The sequence below is a fragment of the Triturus cristatus genome, chromosome 10, assembly GCF_964204655.1.
Source record: "Triturus cristatus chromosome 10, aTriCri1.1, whole genome shotgun sequence".
NCBI classification, from domain to species: domain Eukaryota; kingdom Metazoa; phylum Chordata; class Amphibia; order Caudata; family Salamandridae; genus Triturus; species Triturus cristatus.
The window spans coordinates 539,887,137-539,903,253 of NC_140593.1; the positions used below are offsets into that span (position 1 = coordinate 539,887,137).

Below are 16,117 nucleotides of genomic sequence, written 5' to 3' on the forward strand. Positions count from 1 at the left end.
TGAGAAGCAGGAATGAGAAGTAGAGATAATGGAAGAGAATTAGGAATTATGGATGAGAAGTAGGGATGATGGATGAGATGCAGGGATGATGGGTGAGAAGTAGGGATGATGGGTGAGAAGTAGGGATGATATATGAGAAGTAGGTTTGATGGATGAGAAGGAGGGATGAGGAATGAGAAGTAGAGATGCAAAGTAAGGATGATGGAAGAGCAGCAGGAATGATGGAGGAGAAGTAGGTATGATGAATGAAAAGTAAGGATGATGAATGAGAAGTTGGGATGAGAAGCAGGGAAGATGGATGAGACGTAAGGATGATGGATGAGAAATAGGAATGAGAATCAAGAATTTGAAGTAGGGATAATGGATGAGAAGTAAAGATGATGGATGAGAAGTAGGGATGATAGATGAGAAATAGGAATGAGAAGTAGATATGATGAGTGATAAACGAGGATGTCCTCAAATGCATATTGCACAAATGGTGTGACTTGGGAGGCATAACAATGTGGCAATTTCAAGCTGGTCACCTATGATCAGGGCCACTTGAATTATGCAGAAGGGAGGACCAAATTATGTAGCAGGGTTGACTAATTTATGTGTCACGAAAAGGCAAATTATGCAGTGAAATGCAGCACATTTTGTGCTAGTATTTTTTCAGTATTTTATCATTTTTACACACTGTTTGGGCAAATGGTCCACCTCTTTAGTACCAGTTTGACACCCAATAAAAGCAATAAGCAGCAGGAAAGTGATCAGTTAACCTTTGCGAAAGACCTTCCACTTGGAGGCAACATGTCGCTTTGTTTTCAGTAACCTTTTTTGATCAATTTGAGCTAGAAACAACATTTCTTTTGTTAAAATCAACAGATTATGCATCAGAAGATGGAGTTGGTGGCAAATGCGGCAAATGTATGATTGTGCAGCAAACACCCTTTCTCTGACCATAATGCCACCCAATGTTGTCTCGCTGGTTGTGTCATGCTGCTGTTCAGAATGTTGTGATGTTCATTTCTGAGCTCCATCTGTATGACAAGTGGCGAGTACATGAATCCATAAGATAGTTCAGTGGAGTGAGATTCCAGTGCACCTATGTCCACAACATGCAGGTCATGTTCAAAAGCTTTGTTTCATTCTTGTGAAGTAGGTAGCAGGTATTGGAATTTGCTTTTGCGTTGTAGTTAAAGGTGTACCTGCGTATTTGGTAATATTAGCATCTATTATTTAAGCACCTAGAGGCAACTCAGATTGTTGTGTATGGTACACGAATGGCCCCTAACTCAGTGAAATATTAATGTTAGACCAGCAGAACATGCAATATTTATTTTGCACTAATCACATTGCTGCATTTGTATGCAGACATAGACACAGTACTTTTGTTTAACTCAATAACACTACCCAACTCTGAAGACCACACAAACAGAATTTCTAGTTGGCATTCAATTGATTAAGCAGGTGATCTCATGATACAACACAACTGTTCTATTTTTTTAATCAGGCTCAGAACGACGAAAAGCCTATTCAATCTCTCTGTATTAGGAGTACATCCTGTTGAATTATGTTAGTAACGAAATAACTTGCGCACTCCATTAATCATCAGCAGAAAATTGCAGTCATTATTAATTTCCCACAGTTTCATGGTTGAAATTCAGTTTTCAACTGAATATTATATTTAATATTTGTGCTGTGCACTGAATACTTTTGAATGATGCACAGTTATTTTGTAAGACAAAAAGTGTTCACATTTGTCAAAGGAGTATATTGCTCCCTATGGAAGAACAGACTTTCAGATCCACTAAAATCCACCAAAAATTGAAAACATCTTCCCTTGTCAAACAACCCTTCACGAGGGAAAGATCTAAAACATGGATGCCCGCAAATATTTTACTTGGGCCCATAAAGGTCTGTGGTGTGCCCAAGGGCCACATTGATGCCAGTTGGTGGGAGTGGTGCTTCTGGGGGAGGAGAGTGTAAGGTGAGTGTAGCATGAACATGATGTGTGCAGAGAGTCATGGAGCTATTTTAAGGGTTTGGTTTCACACTGCCTTCTAAATTAAGCCCATAGTCTCTCAAAGTGTCATAGATCAGACAATATATGCTGCATCTGAATCGCTATCCGTCCACCGCATCTTGGGGCAAGGCCTCTCTGCTTGTAATTACTTCCCTGGGAGAGGCAAGTGTAGAAAAGGAATTAACATGATTATTGAATTGGAATGAAATAGAATTGCAGAATGTGAAACCAGAAAGCACGGATCAACCCCTGCTTCCCCACTTGTCCAAATATTGTGATCCTAGGCAATTGCTTTCTTTCACTTTCCCTCCTTTTTCTTCATTATCACATATGAGAGCACCTTGAAATATGTGAGTTCAGGATGTTTTGTGTCTTGTCTTTGATTTAACAAACTATATTTTTGCCCCTCTATAACAACAACCCAAAGGAGTACACTTGACAACTGACTTGCCTCTTAGGTCACTATTATTGTCAATGTGGAAGTAGGCATTTGCTAAGTTCATATTTGAAAAAAAATGACTTTTAAAACATACTTCTCAATGCACTGATATAATCTGATGTACTAGGATGAAACGCTTCTGCATGCTAAGGAAATACACCTTTTTGAATTTTGAAGAGACTTTATCAAATTTTACATGTTTGTTTGCTTCTTTTCTTTTACTACAGTTTACATGGTAATAAATGCTTCACCATATATTTTTCTTTCTGCATATGTGTGCTCTCAAGTAAACAGCAGCTCAGCGCTGGTAATCACATGTGAAGGTCAGGAGGGCCGCAAGCCACCCTCAGGCGCACTTTGAGTATTACTGATATACACTCATGACCAGTTAAAACATTTTTCTTCACAAAATACATACATTTAGTAAACTAATTTTGCTATGCAAACATTCAAGTAGGCCTCCTGCAAAGGGGAAACTTGTTTGAACAAGTTTCAGCAAAACTATTAGGTCTGGGTTTAATGTGCTATCGCATGCCATGCCTCGTTGGAGCATGCATCATTAGAGCATCACTGGAATGCTTTGGGTGAATTAGAGCAAATAGCATGAGAGGGAGATAGCAGGTGCAGCAGAGATGGCTATGTCCATAAAGTAGTCCTCCATGCATATTAATTCAAGCATTGAAGAGTAGGTAGAAGGATACACTCAAACAGCCAATAACGTTAGGTGAGAGATGAATTGTCCATTAGGCTGAACCTAGACAGGATTGAAAGCCTTAAACTAATGGCTAAAGAGGTTGGTCGAAGAAAGTCAATGGTTGACAGGGACCCAAAGCCGCTCTCTTTGTTTATTGTCAGCAATAACTATTTTTGACAGCTGCATTACCAAAGCCCAGACCGAAAAATACACTTTTAACGTTTCAACACCCACCTAGTGGTGAAACGTATACTTATGTATTACAGTATTTGCTTACAATGAGAAAAACACCAGAATACCTCACAACTTAATCAAACTTTCATTTTACAGCCTGATGCATTTTGGGAGATGTAGTCCATGTTAACCTAAAGTACGCTTCATTTTCGATGACAGTGGTTTGTCTGAGCAAATCTTTCATTTTATTAGTGCCAGTTTAACACTGAATACAGCTTTCAGCAACTGAAAGGTGACCAGTGAAACTTTACAAGCATGTGGTCACTGTGTGTCACCATGGTTGGAACTTTTATTTTAGTACATTTCTATCCATTTAAGATAGAACCCCTTGAATTGTGCAAATTATGCAGCAGACGACGGAGTAGTGGAAAGTGCATTAAATCGTTAATTATGCAGAAACACAGCAGCCTCAGATTTGCATAGTTCCAGTTCAGCTAGTGTGGGTGAGGGAGATGCAAAAGTGTATGAGGCAACACCAGACGGATTGGGACACAGAGCGTCCAGGGAATCCGTGTTTGCTGGAGTGTAGAGTAGATGGAAGAATACGAATTGGGTGAGGAGGCCCTAAATGTGTGAGGGGGCACATAGTGTCTGGGCAAAGAGCAACCGAGGCGCACAGTGTGCAAGGGAATGCTGTGGGCCGGTATCGGAGTGCCTCACTTGAGCACCAGTTATAATTTGGAGTGGGAGACGGTTCCAAGAAGGGTGAAATGAGAGTGGGTAGAGGGACATGTTAGTTACTGAGTGGCACTAAATGGGTGAGGTTCACAGAGTTGGTGAGGTGAAGGCACATAATGAGTGAGGGGGCACATGGGGTATGGTGTCAAAGACTGAGTGAAGGGTTTAAAGGGAGTGAGGAGTATAGAGCTGGTCAGGTCGCACAAGTGTATAAAGGGACACATAGCAAATGTGGTCATGAGGCACAGAGCAGGGGGGACACAGAGTGAGCTGAACACATAAAAAGTGGGGATAGAGTAGTTAGGGGTACAACGTGAGCATCTTTGAAGTCATAAGCAGAGATTGGTGATCAGAAGTACTGAAGCCAGCAGGCGTGAGACCAAATGGGTAAACGGGCAGCGTTGCACCCTTGACGAATGTGTGGCCACAGGGACACAACCCCGTCCTCCTGCCATGTCGCTCAATGAGCCTTGACATAGGGGAGCAAAAGGTCTTCCTTAAGCAGCAGGATAGTATACCTGTTTGTTTCACATGCTTTATAGTATATGTTAAATGTTTTGTCTGTCTACAAAAGTTGATCTAGTTAGGGGTACGGATGATCCGGGCCATCTTTCTCGTCCTGATGAAAGCACTAGAACCCTTAATGGCTGAAATCCATTGGCTGAAACATGTCAACAAATGAATAGGGTAAGAGGGTCATTGTTCCCCATTGTTACCCATCATATACCCTTTTAATCAAACCTGAGCAACCACCAATAAAGGGGATACCTGGGTTCCTTAAGGTATTTTTAGTCTTCACAGACCCCGGCTGCTATTCTCCAAAGTGCTCCCTGGTTGAGCCCATCCTTGTTTTTAGGGACCAGGATGGGACCCAATGATGAAGCAAGCCACTACTAGAGTGATTGAGGGTTTTAAAAAAGAAATACTCCTATTTCTGAGCAGGCAGTGACTGGTCCGATTGGCCTGACTTAAGATAGCAGGTGAGGATACCCTTGTGTATAGATATTTGACATTGTTGTGAGAACGTATCATTTTCCCCTAATCGAATTCTCTTGCCCCTCCTGTGGGACACCCACGTTTTGGTCTGCTGTGTTTGTTCTAGGTACTGGAGAGAGGGGCGAGAGCTCAAGAAGGAAGAAGATCAGGTAACAATAGCAATGTTCCGCCACATTAGAAAGTGAACAATAGGGACGTTTGTGTCAGTTGGGACCAGCTTATCAGTTTCTACTGCAGTGTTTTTGGCACTATAATTTTATGTGAGGGGCAATAATAATAGTGCATTCAAAGCTTCTGCTCTCAGATTAGGCTTGATTGAAGCGAGGATTTTGTGTGGAGGGTTTGGAGAACAACTACAGTAAAGGAGAGAGTGAGAGACGGAAGAAGAAAGAAGAGAGCAACTGAGAGCGAGAAGTAGAAAGAGGGAAAATAAACAAGCAAGAAAGAGACAGACATAAATGCCAACCAGATTGGATAAAATATGCTAAAAGAGTGGCTGTTAAGATTGTTGATTTCAAAGAAAAACGACATAGACTTAACTTAGTACATATCTTTGAATTAAAGTTACTTTTATAGTGAAAATACAACTATGTGCCTCTGTTAATGTCTAATTTATGAAGCCATCTAAGGGGTTTAAAATGCACTGTTTTTTCTAGTTTATAAGTATGATATACTTTAGTAGGTAATTGTAGTCGACACCAACACTCATTTGTGAGGAGCGAACATTATTTTGTATGTATAGTCTTGGACCCAGAGCCAGAGAGAGGGGAAGGAAGAAAGAAAGAAACAGGAAGAGAAATATAGGAAAAAAGTGACAGCGGGAGAAATCGGGAATGAAAACTAACCTGCAAGAGCATGAAAGAGACAGAAAGTGAACAGTGGTGGAAGGAAGAGGCAGGAGGTGGAATCGAATCTAGGCATTCTTGACATTCTGCAATCATGATTCTCGTCCCCTAAGAACCTCTGGGCACCGGTATGCATTTATTTTAGCCAGTGAAGCACCGCCTAATGGTAAACATGGGTGTAGTTTTAAGGTGAGATGGTGCACTTTTGCTTTAGTTAGCAGATCCACTTTTACATATTTGTGTATGATGGAATTGAGAGGATTCACTCCTCGTGGTGTATTTGGAAGTGGGAATAGAACCATTTCCTCATAGGGTTTGTTAGAGTTTGAGGTTTTTTTCCCCATTAAGGCCCTGATTACGATGTCGGTCGGAGTTGCCTCCAACTGATACCATTTTGTTTAGGGAACCCCCCGACCATAGGTCGGCGGTTATGAACAACTGATTACAATGTGACCACACATGGTGCGGTGTCAAACTCCCATTTTTCTATGGGAGCTTGTGCGGCAGGCAAAAACCACCCGCAGCACAAGTTCCCATTGAAAAACGGAAGTTTGTGAAAATCCTTGCACCGTATGGCAGGCACAGTGCAGGGATTTTCAGGGGCGCCTCATAGGAGGCAGATGTGGAGGGCCAGGGAGCAAGAGGTCCCTGCTGTGGTCCCCCAGTGTCGCTTTCTGACCGCCTTTCCATGTCGGAAAGGCCGACATGGAAAGGCTGTCGGAAACAGACATCATAATCCCGACAGCGGAAATGCCGTCCTTAAGGGATTATGAGGAGCTTCCGACAGACCAACGGGCTCCATGAGCCCATAGGATGGCGTCACTTGGTCCTTTAGACTGCTACCTCTGACCACACACATCCTAATGCGCTGTTCGGACAGCAGCAGTAGATGCAGTTTGGACCGGTTGTGGTCCGAACCGCATCTTAATGAGGCCTTAAGTGTAGATAAGGGGTCGGAAATTTGTCTATCCCAAATAATTATGTGTAAGGTAAGAGTATTCACTTTATCTAAAGGTGTCTTTTGGATACAGTCGAATTTAGTTGTAGCAAAAGGATCTATGTGAAAATGAAAACATTTTATAATGAAGAAATGCATCCATGAAGAATACAGAATTCATAAATGATAGTGACAGTTTTACCACTTTGCATAAGGTCAACCCCATTAGTGAACCCAAAACAAATAATGACATAATGGCGAAAATATGACATCCCTCCTAACCATAACTCTACCATTCGCTCTCATCCTAACTCTTACACTAAGAATATTATTACAACTCCCATGGTAATTTGACTGAGGCGCTAAGAGGAGTCTGTGTCTGAAGTTGGATCATGAATTTTGCGAAATTACCATTCTCCAGTGTTGTTTTGACCGGGCACTTTTTGCCCAAAACAAGCCTGGTGAAATTTGCATGTGGAAAAGAAGTCAGAAAAAGGAAAAAAGAGTCATAATTAGGTACACAAACTCAGATACCGCATGTTACGACCTTTTACCAAATTCACAACTCTTAATGCAGCAGTGATACCGCACTTAAAAAAATCCTTACCTTGCATCAGTTTCCACAAGAGTTCTAATAAATTAATTACCCTAATTTTTGGGTTGAAATTCTTTTGTACAACTCTAACCCAGACTGTTACCCCGACTCTTACTTTATCCTAACATCACCTCTAAACCTAATCCTAACCCTATTTATAAACTTTACCCAAACCCTAATTTCACCCATTACCTCTTTTTTTTAAAATGTAATGTCACATTGCTGGTTGAGAGATTTAAATTATTTCAATATTACATTGTGTGCATTATCGCACAAAAAAATATTCATTTTCCGGGTTCTGCATTTTAAACTTGTTGTTTATAGCATTTCAATTGTATTCCTCCTTATTTTCAGATAATGCCACTTTCATGACATATGTTGTCAGAAATCCTTAGCCTTATGCCCTGATATGATGGAAGGTGGAAGATTACATCCCCCTGATGGTGTATTTAAGTAGTGATAGAATTTCTTGTCGTAATGATTTTTGTTGGAGTAGAAGGACTCCTTTTCCCTTATATGTTTTGTATGAAGATTGGTGGGAGGATTGACTTTTTGTAATGGTGTATGTTTGAGGTACAATAATACGTTTTTATGTATGGAGTGTGCTCGAGGAAGAAATAGTCACTTGTACATTTTTGTACATTGAGGCAGAATTTTCGCTTTCTTTCATTGCGTATATTTGAGGTAATAGAATGAACTTGAACTATTGGTGTTTGTTGAAGGTGGGATGGATTCTTACTCCACCAGCCACATGCTATTGTATTAGTTCATTTTTCTCTGTTTGCTTTGGTAGAGTCATTTGAGGAGTAATCAGGGTACACCTAGCGTGGTTCCATGATTAGCCATAAGGAAAGTAGGGTTCTAGGACCACGACGTATGGAAATGCAGTTTGTGTTAGATTGATGAAAGTTGTAAGGCAAGGTGGCTCATCTGATTATCAATGTTGTTGTCGTGTTTAATTGCATATAAGTCTGAAGTACAGTGATGGGTGGTGAAGAGCTTCCTATTAAATGCTTTATGAGGGTTGAGAGTTTATTTGATGGTGTTTGATGATGGAAATGAAGAAAAGGATTCCTCAAGGTAGTGGTGGTTCAAAGAGAGGTTAATCATATAGGTACAGTGTAGGGTACTCCCCAGCCCGAGTACTCACCAATGACTATGCCACACATGGAGCTTAGTTTAATGCATCCTTATTCTTCTGCTTGTAACCGTGAACTCAACATTCTAAACCTGCATTCACTTAACTACACTCTAATGTTTACGTCACAATTCTACAGAGTCCATCAGGAGCCACTCGGGTTCCGTCATTACAAACTCACATGACACTACACGTCTTAAATACTAACCTGCATTGAGGGACTGATCTCTAGGTGGTCTGTGGGTTTACAAAACATCCTTTAATTTTCATGACTTATTGCTCCACCTATGGGTTCTGTAGAGGTCAGTTCCAAGGGGAAGAGGGAGATTTTCCTCTATCAGTTCATTTTCCTAGATTTTATTGTACACAAATGGATTTAGGTAACCCACAGCTCTACCAGTATCCCAGAAAGCTCTATGTAGTTTGCCTCTGAACTAGGGCATGTCACACTCCTAGGGAAGTTTGCCTCACACTTAGTGTTCACTTCTGTAGAGTAGAGGCATAACTAAGAGGAGTCCAGAAGTTGACCCATGCACTAAAGAGAGCGTGCCGGTGGTCATATACTGCTCCTGTTTCCATTCAAGGAGGATGGCACAGGGTCCTGTGTAGGAAAGGTCCCTTGGCTGATAGGAAGACAATCTTAGGCCTTGGTTTCAAACAGGATGAAATCCAAAATAGAAAGAAAGAAGGTAGGTCAGTCAGTTCTGATTTGTGTTTGATGTTAGGTGATCTCCCCTGATGTCACTGGATCACCCATCACCCGAAAAATCCATGCAAGGAGCTTATTTAGTTTAACACTTCTATCACTGGACAAGGTATGCTGCCTTGAACTGAAAATGGTGCCTTGACAGGGCTGAAAAAGTGTGCATCTCCTCTGGAGGCCTGAATGCTTCCCTTGCCTGCGCCAAGAGCCCATAAGTCTGTCTAGAGGAGTGAAAGTGGCTGGGACGGTGCTAAGATGATGGCCACTGCTCCTGCATCTCTCAAATTATCCAAAACCCACCAGGTTCCCCCATACAGCATGTACTGTTGTGTATACTGCCTTGCACACCCTACCTGCAGCCTGAGCACATTACTAGAAACGAAGGGCCTGATTACGAGTTATGGAAGGTCGGACCATGAGGGGACCGCTGCAATTGTTGGGGATCCGTGATCCCTGGCGGTGACGCGGTGGTCCTGAGGCTGCAATATGCTTGGCGGTGCCGCTGCGGCACCGCCAAGCATATTACAAGTTTCCTCCCCTTCTCATTTTTCATGGCGGTGAGCCCACAGTGAAAAGGGAGGCGGGGAGGAAACAAAAGGGGCCCTAAAGGGCCCCCTTGTGCCTCTGGGCTTGGGGATACATTCGGGGGGCACATGTTGTGCCTCCCTGTGTACATGCACCCCCTGTTCCTGCACGGCATGGACTTAACAGTCCATGCCGTGCAGGAGCAGCCTTTGATGTTCCCATTGCGGTGCCTTTTTGAAAGGCACTGCTGTGGGAATGCCAAAGGATTGACCGCCAGACTACAAAAATATTAGTAACCTGGCGGCCGGCTGGCAGTGACCTTTGGCAGTGCGGGCATCATAAACAGGCCCTAAGCTTTATGATGCCCTTTTCCTCACCTGCAGTTCATAAAGGCTGGCTTGTGTTTGTCAGCCTGATCAATCCGTCATTATTGCAAAGGTTACTGGCTGACTCCTCTTAACAGGGCGGGATTCACTCTAAGTCACAGTCTGCAACACTGCTGTACAGTCGTTCTCATCTGACTCAAGGGGTCTCAAGTTCTACATATAAGCCCAGTAAATCTCCTCTCTCACCAATTGGCACAAATGGGCATCAACATGCCTTGCCCATTAGTGCAGGACTGAGTACACTGGAAACATATTTATTGTGTGATTGACAGCTATAACAATTTTACCCTTAGGTATAGGGTTTGAAAACGTGTGTTTTTATCCCCCTGTTCATAGTATTTCTATACTGCAAAGTTCATAAAGTGCTGAATATTTTAATGGACCATTATGTTATCTGTGTTTCTCCTAAATCCCTGCTGCAGATGCCTACCTCAAGTCCTTATTCTATACCACTGAACCATGAGGATCAGAGCCCAAAGGTATCAGCACACTCATCCCACGCCAGGGTGGGGAATCCTCTTTAAACTTTCCTAGACGCATTGCCGTCATCCCTCTAATAAAGAACCACCTCTTCTATTACACAGCTCACCCTCAGCATAGCAGGATTCATCAACCCCATGAGACTAATAAGAGAGGATGCCTATTCAATTACTTCCTTTCCTCCCAGTGCCAAAAACCCAGCTACTGGTCTAAATCATGGTTTGGTTCATCAATGACTATTGTCGATGAGGTAGATAGAGGGTATTTCCACAGTGTTCTATGGTGCTGCTGATGAATGCCAATTCTGATTTTCTTCACCATTTCTTGTATGTTGCAGACACAGCAGATATGATGTCCCAGTGCAAATGGTAAGAAGAAGTGATAGTGGTCCAAATCCTCAGTGCTCCTGTGGGTAGCTCTGCTCTCGTCTCATGCATCCACCTCCATCCTCAGCCCATTTTTCTCCTTCTCCTGCTGCCGCTCATGCCGGGCCCCGGAGGATGGGGAGCGGCGGCTCCACCTGTCACTCTACCCGCTCCCCCCTGCTCAAGGTGTGCTCTGACCACCGTGGAGGCATCAACTGGCTGAGCCTGAGCCCGGACGGGCACCACTTGTTGACTGCCAGCGAGGACTGCACAGCGAGACTGTGGAGGACATCAGACAGTCAGAGCTGTAGGCTCCTGCAAGGTATGGCACCACCTACCGTCACACCTCTTCCTTATTGAACTGAAAGCTAGTAGTAATATCAATATTTTTAATCCTACTCACGAAGGTTCTCTTTGTATGCCTGCATTCTTCCTTTGGCACTGTTTTTGTATGTTTTCCTGCCTCTTTCTCCCGTTTCTGCCTTTCTCTCTATTGCTCTGGGCCGAAGTCTGACGATGAAAAATAAATCCTGGTCTCCATAAAACAGTGCAGGTGTTAGCCACCTGTAACCACTCACAGAAATTGAGCACTAATTAAGCATAGTGGTGTAAAAAGTCCTCCTAGCAAGGACTGCCTCCAGTGTCCTGGAACATAACTAGCTAGGTTATGGCATGCCGGATGAGATGGGAAAAGGAATCTTCAATTTTCAGCTCTATAATGGGTAACCGGTTTAGAGTGGATTATTTAGGGTGGAGAAGGCAGGATTGGAGGTCTACCACTAAATGGCACTGTTGAAATATCAGACAACAAGGATATCACATCCACTCTATCGCCCTTACCACTAGATCGCAATATGAGTCTAAATAAGAGAGCTATACATTTACCTTGATGATGTAGTGGTAGCTGATATAATGGGCACAATATTTTTGGAGGCCGGTGATTCAACGGCGATAAACCACCATTCGACTTTTGGGAAGCTGGCATGCTTCATATAATCCAAAATGTCGGCTTCTGTTTATCCTATACTCATATAATAATTAGAAACAATTAAATTACAATCCAATAAAATAAAACATAACATATTACCATGGTAACGATTAAGCCTGAATTACAAATGTGATGCGTTGCTGTCCAATCCCATTATAACAAATTGTTTCTTTGTCTGGACTCGTTTGTTCCCAGGCCATGGAAGCTACATCACCTTCTGTCACTTGGAGAACGAGGCAGCTTTCACATGCAGCGCCGATCACACTGTCAGGAAGTGGGACGTGACGACAGGCCAGTGCTTAGAAGTTTACAGGGGGCACACATCAATAGTGAACAGGTAGGTAGCACTAAGGCGTCTTTCACAGCTGCATGCATGTTTGCAAACATAACTAAAGCACTTACGTCGCTGTGTTGTATGTCAGCATATAGAGGGCAAAAAGACGAATATGCCGCAATATTGGGCCCAAAATATCAAACATCACTATATTGCCCGGCGGTACTTTAACAATATATATATATATATATATATATATATATATATATATATATATATATATATATATATATATATACTCCACACTGTCCCCTTAAAGCCAAGGAAACACTCGGACACTCCGTAGAAAGCAAATGTTTAATCCAGCAAGCAGAACGACGCGTTTCACCTTTACGGCTTTGTCACGCTCGTAAAGTCAACATTACACCATGTTTAAATACACCATGAAAGTAAGTTAACCATAAAAATAAAAAACGGACTTCTCATACACATATGGCTAAATCAAAGCGCTAATGCAGCGGCCATTGTGCAATGTAGTATAGCCTGAAAATAACAGTGCGATAATCGCCAATTCCATTCATATTAAGAAAATTTGATGGTAGTTACTATACATTCATAAAAATAGAATACCAAAAAATTTAATTTAGTAAATATGCCTTCAAAGACGAGCCATAACAATTCATAAACGGAAATGATATAACATTGCCGAATGTAAACTGAAAAGAATGGAAGAGGGGAGAAGCACCACATGGTCTACGTCCGAGTGGACAGTGAGGTATGAATACAAATCGCAATTGAAACATAACAGGCAGTGGCCACATTAGCTGCATGTGAGGGTAACAACTCAAAATAGTGTAAATCTAATTTAAGAAAACCACTTGTACAACTCCAATAGGAGACAAGAAAACATATTCACAGGTTATTCAGTCAACATCGTACATGTACAAAAATACGAGACAAAGTGCATGCCTCTGAAAATTACGCCCAAGTGGGCTATTGTGTTTGACCAGAATGACAAGAGTCCACATATAAATAGATGTTCTTCAACTAAATAGTCCACAAGTGAGAGAAGTATCTGGAAATGAAAAAGAATTAGGGTTAAAACCTGAAAAACTCTTTACAGCAGACAATACATGTTCAATTCAATTGTGCAAATGTACTGCCAATTCTTCACTTAAATTCAACCCCATGGGGGCCAGACTACCCAAATCAATGATGTATCGAGATTCCAACTTTCTGAGTGACAATTCTCTATTGCCACCTCTTACACCCAGATCAACAGTGTCAATTACCACCATTCGAACCAGTGTGTCATCTTGCATGTGATTGTCAAAGAAATGTCGTGCCAAAGAATATTGTTTGTTATTATTGCGTATGGCACGGAGATGTTCCAAGACTCTTTTCTTTGCCTCATGTTTCGTACTCCCAATGTACCACATGTTACACGGGCAGATCAGAACATAGACACAGTGCGTGGTATTACAGGTGAGTTTTTTCTTAATAACAAACTCCCTATTGGTGTTAGGTACCAGTAATGTGTTACAGTCACTGCTGTTTTTACATGCTTTGCATTTACGACAACACCTAAAACCTGGTATCCCCTTAGAGAAATTACTCTCACGTTCAGTAATGTGATTGTGACTTAATAAGTCTCGTGATGAACGTCCTCTCTTGAAAGTAATTTGGGGATTGCTAGCCAGGTCCTTTTTAAGATGATCGTCAGTAAGCAACACATGCCAATGTTTTTTGAGGATCTGACGTACTTCAGTTGCCTGACCTGAAAATGTGGTGATGAATCTGAGACTTTCTTCTTGTTCGTTCTTACATTGGGGATACAAAAGATCATTCCTAGATTTAAGTTCTACTCTAGAAATAGCTTCCTGAATTGTTTTGTTCGTGTATCCCCGTTCTCTGAATCTCTGGCACATAGTTTTCTTTTCGTGCATGTATGCCTCACTAGAGCTACAGTTTCTTTTAGCTCTTAGTAGCTCTCCGTAGGGGATGCTGTATATCAGATTGCGTGGATGGCTACTATTGGCACTCAATATACTGTTCCCCGATGTTTTCTTACGGAAAAGTTTGGTGCATAGTTGGTTATCTACTACCTCCAAACAAACATCCAGAAATTCTAAAGATTTTTCACTGACATGTTCAGTGAACTGAAGGTTCAGTTCATTGTCATTCAGTTTATCAATAAAGTTTCTGACAGACTTTTCATCACCACACCAAATAAAAAAGATGTCATCAATGTAGCGCAGCCACAGGGCCACATTGATGAATTCCGCCATTTCCATGACAACCTGCTCCTCCCACCAGCCCATGAACAAATTGGCATAGCTGGGGGCGAAGCAGGTTCCCATGGCTGTGCCCTGTGACTGCCTGTATATGGTGTCATCAAAAATAAAAAAATTATTTTTGAGACAGATCTCAATCATCTTCAAAATCATCTGTGAATGGTTGGTCAGTGAAATGGATCTAGATTTGAAGAAATGATTCACAGCCTGCACACCCAGATCATGTTGGATACTGGTGTACAAACTGCTAACGTCAAGGGAGACCAAGAGGTAATCTTTCTCCCAATGTATACCATCAACAGTTGTGAGGAAATGGGTGGTATCTTTCAGGTAGGAAGGTAGAGCCACTACATAAGGTCTTAGAAAATAATCAATGAATTTGGATGTATTTTCTAGCAATGACCCCATAGAAGACACGATGGGTCTACCCGGTGGGTCATTGATACTCTTGTGCAGTTTGGGGAGTAGGTATAGAATAGGTATTCTAGGATGAGCACAATATAAATAATTGAATTCCTCCCATTCAATCAAACCTCTCTCTCTCCATTCGACAAGTGTTTCTCTATACATGATGTTGGATTGTAAAACCTCAGCCATGCTGGATTGACAATAGCAGGTAGTATCATTGAGTTGTCTCAAACCTTCAGCCAAATACTTCTGTTTGTCTAAGACAACAATATTACCACCTTTATCAGATTGTCTGATAACAATGCTCTTGTCCCCCACCAACTGATCAATGGATGCAATTTGTGCAGCTGTAAGGTTCTTTTTAGTTCTTTGAATCTTTTTGAATCTAAGTTTATGTAGATCATGTAGGACACCCTTTTCAAAGACCTCTATGGCGTCACATTGAATGTTGGGCAAAAATACTGACTTGGGTTTGAACTGACTCCCGGGATTATGATCAAGGTCTATGCCCCAAGTATCCAACTCAGGACTGACATCCTCACTAATGGTACTAGTCTCAGTAGTAGTATACAGGTTATGTAACAATTGAATATCACTCAAATCTAAGTTACTATTACTCACTGTGTTGCTCACTGTACCATGTTGCGTAGGTTTAGTCATAAACCACTTTTTCAGTTTTAATTTTCTAGAGAACAGGAACAGGTCAATTCTAGTTTGTGCAAAGTTCATATTGGAAGAAGGGCAAAAAGACATACCAAAGGAGAGAGTCTCAATTTCATCACTGGAAAGAGACCGCTGGGAAAGGTTGATGACAGTCATATTTTCTGTTTCCTGCCCCTTGTTTCCATTCCCATGGGAGCTTTGTCTGCGTTTGTTCCTCCTCTTTTTGGCTTGCTGGTTCCTCCTGTTCTTCCTCTGTTTCCTCGTCCCCGTCCTCTGTACGTGCCTCCATCCTGTTGGAACTCTGACCTGTTTTGATTTATCAGTTGAAATTGTAATAAAAAATTACTCGCTTTTTTCTGAGAATCTTGTTGTACTTCTTGATTTGCTCCTGAGACAGATACATCCGACAAGTTACCATCAGATACATCGCTTTCACTGATATCTTTAGATGTGGCGGTAAAGCTGGGTAC

The 16,117-nt window shown here is 41.8% G+C and overlaps 1 protein-coding gene across 2 annotated transcripts in view; it reads left to right on the forward strand.

The window, feature by feature from the left end:
• WDR86 (WD repeat domain 86) overlaps positions 1-16,117 on the forward strand; it is a 222,898-nt gene that overhangs the window by 5,314 nt on the left and 201,467 nt on the right. The window contains exons 1-3 of one of the 2 annotated variants that reach the window (XM_085632020.1): positions 5,174-5,195; positions 10,993-11,342; positions 12,204-12,345. In XM_085632020.1, coding sequence (XP_085488146.1) covers positions 11,087-11,342; positions 12,204-12,345 — 398 coding nt within the window. In that variant the 5' untranslated portion in view covers positions 5,174-5,195; positions 10,993-11,086. Of the gene's footprint in view, positions 1-5,173; positions 5,196-10,992; positions 11,343-12,203; positions 12,346-16,117 lie in introns of those variants that run through there. The other variant, XM_085632021.1, reaches the window with a different exon arrangement.